At 43.0% G+C, this 8,769-nt stretch overlaps 1 protein-coding gene across 1 annotated transcript in view; it reads left to right on the top strand.

Annotated features, from left to right (window-relative positions):
- The window catches only part of HSPA4 (heat shock protein family A (Hsp70) member 4), a 45,858-nt gene extending 39,257 nt beyond the window's left edge, over window positions 1-6,601 (top strand). Inside the window, exons 16-19 of the mRNA XM_059698385.1 lie at window positions 343-450; window positions 2,403-2,522; window positions 3,833-3,994; window positions 4,446-6,601. Of these exons, the coding sequence (XP_059554368.1) occupies window positions 343-450; window positions 2,403-2,522; window positions 3,833-3,994; window positions 4,446-4,649 (594 nt within the window). The 3' untranslated portion in view covers window positions 4,650-6,601. The remainder of the gene's footprint in view (window positions 1-342; window positions 451-2,402; window positions 2,523-3,832; window positions 3,995-4,445) is intronic.
- The last annotated feature ends 2,168 nt before the right edge of the window (window positions 6,602-8,769 follow it).

The raw sequence follows: 8,769 nt of genomic DNA on the forward strand, positions 1-8,769 counted from the left end.
AGGGAGTTGAGGGTGGGAGGGAGGGAGGGAGAGAGAGAGAGAAAGAAAGAGAGAGAAACATCAGTGTGTGAGAGACACACCGATTGGTTGCCTCCCTGACTGTGGCTGGGGATCAAGCTTGCAACCCAGGTATGTGCCCTTGACTGAGAATTGAATCCGAGACCCTTCCATGGGTGGGCTGACCCACACCAGCCAGGGCCCCCTCATATTTTTCTTTAAAGCAAATTCAGATATATTGCCGATTGTGCCTGTGATTACACTAGTGAATAAAGTGGTTTCAAAATTGATGAAATCAAAATTGGTGAATCAAAATTGACCTAGTTATATTTTCTTCATCTTTAGGATCGTAACAGTTTTACTTTGAAACTAGAAGATACTGAAAATTGGTTGTATGAGGATGGGGAAGACCAGCCAAAGCAAGTTTACATCGATAAATTGGCTGAGTTAAAAGTAAGTGACTCTTGAAAGTAGAAGTGTCCTAAACCCATACTGTAGTTTTCAGTGAGAGTAATCAAAATTGGGAGGAATTAGATCAAGTAACGAAGACAGGCTGAAAGTGATTGAAGAACTATATGCTTTAGCACTTAGGTTCTATCATTTATTTATTTATTTATTTTTTACTAGATTGATTTCAGAGTGGAAGGGTGAGGGAGAAAGAGAGATAGAAACATCAGTGATGAGAGAGAATCATTGATCAGCTGCCTCCTGCACACCCGTGTTGGGGATTGAACCCCCAACCAGGGCATGTGCTCTTGACCGGAATTGAAACTGGGACCCTTCAGTCCATAGGCCGATGCTCTATCCACTGAGCCAAAGCTCCTAGGGCTAGGTTCATTATCTTTCTCACTTTTAGAACTTTTGTAACAAAATAATTTTCCTGAAAACTGTTTTTAGACTTAAAATGTTCATTGAATTGAACCTGAGTGTATTCTTGGTGTCAAGAGATACAAAGACTTGCAAGATGTGTCCCTGTCCTGAAGGCAGGCAATACAGTTAGGGCAGGGCTGTGTATATTACTTTGGTTCTCAGTAAAACAAAACATCCAGTTTTCATTTGAAGAATCTGATCAGTAAAGCTTAGGGTTAAAGTACAAAGAGCTCTCTAAAATTGAGGTCTTTGTTTAGGAGAGGGTGCAAATGCACAAGGACTTTCTACATTTATCGGGATTACTTAGTTTCTTGTCAAACTGGGCCATTGTGACTAACCTGGAGTGGAGTTGCTTAAGCATGGTACCTGCAGTTTCTTATCATCCTGGAAAGAATAGCAAGAGCCTCCAGTGAGATCTTTCATTTGAGTTTTTTTTGTTATGGGGGATGTCAAACACATGAGTGAAGAGAAGAATAGCTTCAATCGATGTCAACTTATGGCCAATTTTGTTTCATTTCTGCTCCCTCTGCCCGTTATTTAAAGCAAGTCCTGCATATTTAATCCAAAAATATTTCAATATGTATTTAAAAGAAAATGTAACCTTAAGCTATACCATATATTCAGTCAGTTTTCAAGTTCCACTTATTTCACATCAGTTTTTAGTTTGTTTGACTCAGGATCCACGTGAGTTCCACACATTTTGTTGATATCTCTCTCAGCTCTGTGTCTGTAGTTCTCCTTCCATCATTCGTCTCCTTATTTAATTAGATAAACCTGCATTATTTGTCCTGTCGGATTTGTCCCCAGTCTCGGTTTTGCTGATTTTCATCTCTGTGGTGTTTAATATCTGGTAAATTGATGGATAGACGAGGCTTCTTCAGATTTAGGCTAAAAATTTTTTTTTCTTTTTAGTTTCGGTACTTCATATTTACTGTTGTGTGTCACTATCAGCAGGCACCTAGTATTTGGTTATCTCCACACTGTATTTTGAGAATTAGGGCTCAGGTGATAGTGGCTCCACATGAAACAGCGTTGAGGTATATTCTCATATCAAACCTGAGTAGACAGGGTGGGGCAAAAAGTAGGTTTACAGTTCATCCTATATAATAAAAGCCCAGTGACCCAAAGGCAGAACGACCACGGCCCCTCGCCCTTGGTCGGCGCCCCCCCCCCCCCCCCAGTGGATCGGGGTGGTGCTGGTCAGCAAACCGCGCGCAGCCCCTTGCCCCGGCCAGACCAGCCCCACCCCTGATTGGCCCCCATCGGGGAGGGCCTGTTGGACCCCACCAGTGCACGAATTTGTGCAGTGGGCCTCTAGTATATTAATAAAAAATAATACAAGAATAAACTATAAACCTACTTTCCCCCAACCCTGTCTATATCAATGGGCTGGGGGAAAATATTTAATTTATATATGGCACATGGAGATTAAATGTACTTTAATCCATAATAAATTTTATTAGTTGTAGAAACAATGCTACTCTGATAGTTTAAACTGCTCTATGAAGAATTTGTATGTTCTCTCTTTTGTTAAGAATCTAGGTCAGCCTATTAAGACAAGATTCCAGGAATCTGAAGAAAGACCAAAAGTGTTTGAAGAACTAGGGAAACAAATCCAGCAGTATATGAAAGTAATCAGCTCTTTCAAAAACAAGGTATCTTCTTTTTTCCTCTTCCCTACTGTTGTTTTGGTAGAGTTAACCTGTGGATGACTTAACCTGTTCTATCCTGGTCTTTCTGAGAACACATTTGGCATATAATTTGGCTTGGTATACAGATGTAGGACTATCTCAGTAGTAAACTGCTACTTATAAGTTTTTTAGCACCATATGATGTATACTTCCCACACCAGTACTCTTATGAAGTACGTGGTAGTATCAATTATAATTAATTTCTAACTTCTTTTGAAGTCATTATTTTTATTGATTTAAGAGAGGAAGGGAGAGGGAGAGAGATAGAAACATCAGTGATGTGAAAGAATCATTGATTGGCTGCCTCCTGCATGCCCTCTACTGGGGATCAAGCCCGAAACCTGGGTATGTGCCATTGACTGGAATCAAACCTGGGACCCTTCATTCTGCAGGCTGATGCTCTATCCACTGAGCAAAACCAGCTAGGGCAATTTCTAACTTCTTTAAGCCTCACTGTCCTTAAGCAGCACTCAAGGTTATTGGGGAGCTGGGACCTGGCCTGACGTCTGACTCCAGAGTTGGGTTCTTAACCACTGCACTGTACTCCAGATTTTCAATGTATTGTTCATGTAAGAAGCTTTAAGAAAGATAAATTGAGCTTCTTGTTCTCTTTAAAAATTTTTCTTCTGAAAAGACTCCTTTAAAATATTGTATTATTATTTTGGTTCCTAACAAGCATTCATAAGTCTTTGCTGTCTTATCTAATGACATGTAGTTTTTTTGCATTGTAAAATTATCTTAAGATTTTGTGTAAAGCATGTGCTATTTTTATTGTTGAAACCTTTTAATTGCAACCTTATGTATGTTTTTGACCTTCAAATCTATTTCTTGAATGTTTTAAAAATTGGGTTTACTTTTCCTTGGAAATTTTTTGTTAATCCTCACCCAAGGATACTTCTTTTCTATTGATTTTTAGAGAGACTGGGAGGGATGGGGAGAGAGAAATATCGATGTAAGAGAGACACAATTGGTTGGTTGTCTGCTGCACCCACCCTGACTGGGGCTGGAATCGAGCCTGCAACTGAGGTACATGTGCTTGACTGGAATAATCAAACCTGCGACCCTTCAGTCCGGGGCCGCCACTCCCAACTACTGAGCCAAACTGGCTAGGGCTTCCTTTTTGAATTTTTAAGGAATTGAATATCTATTAGATTGTGAGTGTTAATGTGCTGTATTTTGGGGAAGATCACAACTTCTTGAAAGACTGAGGTACTAGTCGGTACTTGGGTGGGGAGTGTCATCCTTTGACACAGTCTGGTTGACTGCTGGTGCAGGAGGACCAGTATGACCATTTGGATGCCGCCGATGTGATGAAGGTGGAAAAAAGCACAAATGAAGCCATGGAGTGGATGAATAAGAAACTGAACCTGCAGAACAAGCAGAGTCTGACTGTGGATCCAGTTGTCAAGGCAAAAGACATTGAAGCTAAAATTAAGGTATTTTATGGCTTTACATTTTAAATAGTCTTTTCTTGTCAGCCTCGTTATTTTTATTTTTGGTTAATCCTCACCCGAGGATATTTTTTCCATTGCTTTTTCAGGAAGAATGAAAAGGAGGGAGGGCGAGAGAGACAGAGGAGCGAGAGAAACATTGATGTGAGAGAGACACATCCATTGGTTGCCTCCTGCACCACGGCCATCCCCTTGACTGGGAATGGAACCTGAGACCCTTTGGTACATGGGCTGACACTCAGATTTAGGCTAACCATTGAGCCACTCCAGCTAGGGCCTTGCTATTTATTGATAGTCCTTAGAGAGGGACATTTAGGAAAAAACTTCATTATTGCATCTTAGCTTCTGATTTGGGCATTGAGTGGGGGAGGGTGGACTTGGATTTCGTGTGCATGTAAAATTTGTTACAAGGAACCACAATTTTCTGTCATTCTAGGAGCTGATGAGTATCTGTAGCCCTATAATTTCAAAGCCCAAACCTAAAGTGGAACCTCCAAAAGAGGAGCAAAAAAATGCAGAGCAGAACGGACCAGTAGAGGGACAAGGAGACAGCCCAGGCCCTCAGGCTGCTGAGCAGGGCACAGACACAGCTGTGCCTTCGGATTCAGACAAGAAGCTTCCTGAAATGGACATTGATTGATTCCAACAATTGTTTATATTAAAACAGACTATTATAAAGCTTTAAGTTGTCAGCTTTGTTCTAAATATCAACTAGAGCAATCCAGTACTGGACATTTCTTAGTCAGTTTTTAGGGGATTTCAGGAGAAGGGATATTTGGTAGTGTATGGAGCATTTTGACTTCTAAATAGTTACATACAGAAATTAAGTGCATTGTATCTTTTTCATAATGGTACTATTTAGAAACCCCAGTTAGGCTTACCGAGCTCATGCCTCACTCCCTTTATGTTTAAATTGTGCTTATACAAAGATATGTTTGTTTCCGGAAGTTGAGCTATAGCAAAAACTATAACCCACTATCAAGCAGACTTTTCATTAAGACATACATGGCAGGAACCCTAATTGCGCTTCAAAAATCCGTGGTGGAGATTGCCACAAGGTCTCCCCGCCTGGTGTGGGGACGGGGGTGGGGCTAGAGGGCTAGAGCATGGCATGGCATGGATTAATACAGAGTAACAGGTACGCTCGCTCTGAGTTTCCCGATTTGGCTTCACCTCAACTCCCACCCTTTTCTTAGTCCCTGCCCCCCATGAAGGAGCTCCCATTACAAAAGCTGTGTGCTGCTCCGGGGAAAACAGACCCCTTCCCTGGAGCAAGTTAACTGAGGATTTTAGACCTGAAAGCCCTTGGAAATTATGTTCCTGAAGTATTTCACTCATATCCCAAGCATCAAAGTCTCTAAATAATTTTCTCTTTGGGAATTTAGAATTGGGTAGATGTATTGTTGGATATAAGTATGATAAATTGATTCTTATTCATTATGGTGCAAAGATTTGTATCCTGGCCTCCTTATTCAGCTGAGAGATGTTCTACAAATTTGAAGTATAGCCTGAAGTTCTAGGACCAGAGTTAAACAAATTTTTTTAATCTCATTCACAATCACTGTGTGTTAAGTGTTAATATCTGTCATGAATATGCCAATTTGTACATTTTAAACAGCTGACAGATCATACAAAAAACTAAGATACACATACACTGGGTTGTACTGGATGACTCTGAAATTAGTGTTAAAGAAGTGTGGTGCTTGACTCTAGCAACACCTCATTCTTACTGTGCAGCCAATGTCAGGAGCACCAAAGCATTTCCTGTGACTGCCCTTTGGGACATTGTTGATAGGAGTGAGGCACTTGGGGAACTCCAAGGGAAGCCTGTAGTAGAGGCCAGAGCTGGTACCTGCCCTAAAAACCTGTAAGCTTTGTTGGTTACATTTTGGATCATTGTAATAATTGTTACTCTGTATAACAGAGTGTCTCTCTGTTAATTTTGGCCTAATGTTGTTAGAAATATAATATACCTTGTGTATTCTGTCCATCTGCACACTAAAAAATTTTAGGGTGTTAACAACTTCTAAAGTGCTATAGAGACTTTGCTGAGAGAGAAGGGGAGGTGGAAGTGTTTTATGTTGGTGTGTAAGCATGCGTGGGAGCCGGGAATTGGCCCCGTTCTTAGAGCATCCTTGACTCATCTCTACCTGTCATGCTTCCAGAGTTCCAGCTGGCCTCCTGTGAGGGAGGCCAAAAGCTACTTTTGAGTGCTAGCTGCAGGATTAAGCCAACTCTTTGCAACTAACTCAGTCCTTAAAGGCCATTTCTAATAAAAAAATAAAATAAATTTGTGTGTGGGGGAGGGTGTGGGTGTCAGGATAGGAGTAAATTTGAAGTTTAAAGTTTAGAACTAAGATGATGTGGTCTGCTTGCTCTCTGTTTAGACAGGCTTTAAGACCATTTGGATTTACATGGCGGCCAGGCCAGAGAGTGTGATAATTGATGACTTATGTGCAGACGAGCATTTATTCAGGTTGCGTTATCCAAATTGGTTTGTTAAAGCTCCAGGTCACGTTCTTACACGAAGAAAAACATTCAGTAAACATGAGACAAGTTTAGGGAAAATTAATAAAAGAAACCTGTCTTACACTTAAAGGAATGGAATGGTTTCCTTAATTTCATAGTGGAGAGGAGAGAGAGAGAGTGAGTGTGTGTGTGTGTGCGCGCGCGCATGTTTACAACAAAAAGCCCTCTTAGCTAATTTGTCAGAGACCTCTAGTCTGAGCAGTTGAGGCACAGCACACTGGGTGGGAGAAGCGGCTCTTCTGTGCTCATTCTGTGTTGAGTCTTGGCTTACTTCTCCGACTTAGGAATCCTTAACCTTGTTCCTGTGACTGGGCTTTCCTTTGCGGGTTTTGACAATAGTAGAGGGTGGGTTATGGCCCCATAAAGATCAGCACCAGGACTGATGTCTGCCCTTTTAAAGAATAGAGCATGGCCCAGAGTGTGCCAGTAACAGTTGCCACCACTGGGTATATGGTGTGTGCACACAGGTGCATGTGTGTTGGTGTATATGTGGGGCGATGCGTGTTGAAGGGATGGAGCCATGAGGAGAGGACCTAACTATGAGGCATGGGGCCTTGAAGGGGAAGGGTCCAGCCACGTCACAGTCCTGTCCTCTGGTTGTGCTAGGAGGAGCTTACCTGCCGGGGCTGGCCAGCAGGGCCTCTGCCAGCCACCTTCAGAAACGCGTCTGTAGTACGGTGGGTGTTCTGGGCCTCCATCCGTGGCAGAGGAGTGGGAATCCAGAGCACAGTCCTTTTACAGGGGAGTTGGGGTTAACAGGAAAGTAACAGTCCTGTTTACCCAGAAGAGGTGCCAGTGTTCCTGCATGTTCCTGGGGAAGAGGGTGTTATAAGCAAAGCTAGGGCTTCGACGGCAGCTTCCGCTCATTGTGAACTTTCAGAGCTCACGCAGAGGCATTTGGCTTTTTAAAAATTGATTTCAGAAAGGAAGGGAGAGAGAAACATCAATGACGAGAGAGTATCATTGATCGGCTGCCTCCTGCACGCTCCACACGGGATCGAGCCCACAACCCGCATGTGTCCTGACCAGGAATGGAACTGTGACCTCCGCTCAATCACAGAGCCATGCTGGCTGGGCCGACCAGTGGCTTTTGAGAGGCCTTTTAAGCAGCTCAAGTGCTGCTTGTCAGGCATGGCATGTTGGGCTATTTAGATCTTTCAGCCTGAGGGTGACAGTGTCGGAGGGAAGCTTGTGTGGTGTGTACAGGGCGAGTTGGGCCTGGGGGAAGCTGGAGTTAGTGGGACTTATAAAATGACTCGTGCTTGAGGGGAAGAGCCAAATGAAGAGGGGAATGGTAGGTCTTAAAACCGGAGGAAAGTGGGGATATTAGAACTCTAAGACAAAGTTATGCTGTTAGAAGTTGGGGAAGGGGTTACCGTTGTGGGGTAATGACAAGGTGATGCAAGGCAGGCTTCAGGGGCCTGCTATTTTGTTGATGGTTTTTGATAATACCCGAACCATTTTTCTTAAAGTGGCTTTAACATTCTTTTTTACGTGAGAAATATAGGTTATAAAACAGTGTGCACAACTTCTCATGTTTGGAAAGACCAAGAAATATTTGTACAAAAACCAAAACTGGATGATAGATGTTTCAAAATGAAATGGTTTTCTCCCAAGGTGGGATTGTGGGTGATTTCTGTTTGTAAATGTTTTTGCTTGTTTGTATTTTTTAAGATTCTTCTAATCAGCATTTTGGAATTTTATAATGTTTAAAAATCTAGAAGTGTATTTTTAAGAGAATAGTTCCATGGTTTCAAACCTGGAACACAAGACGTAACAGACATGTGGAGCTTCAAGTCTGTAGCAGTCACGGATAAGATGGTGGGAGTCTGGGTAAGATGGGGAAGTCCTACGAGGTGGATTGTGGAGATCCTGAAGCTACAGGTGAGTGTGGAAGGAAGCTTCAGGGGTCAGGCTGTGCCTGTGAAGGTGGGTCATATTTGGATGAATCAGGGAGAGAAAGCGGAAGCTTTGAAGGAAACAAGCTGCCAGAGGGGAATGACCGTGCGGTGCACGAGGCATGTTAGGGAGGACGGGCGTTGGGGAGTGAGGGGCAGTGGCCTGCAGGGCTATGCCCTGTGGGCGTGCTGTAGGAGGGTGGGAGGAGGGCTTCCGGGATGTGCAGTGAGGCCAGGTGGAGAGCACTTACTGAAGGCGTTTGGCCTCGTCGAAAAGAGGAATCCACTTGGGAGGAAGCAGCTTGGGCAGCCTAGCCTGGGCCCACTGCCCTG

This window comes from Myotis daubentonii, chromosome 5, assembly GCF_963259705.1.
Source record: "Myotis daubentonii chromosome 5, mMyoDau2.1, whole genome shotgun sequence".
Classification (NCBI taxonomy): Eukaryota; Metazoa; Chordata; class Mammalia; order Chiroptera; family Vespertilionidae; genus Myotis; species Myotis daubentonii.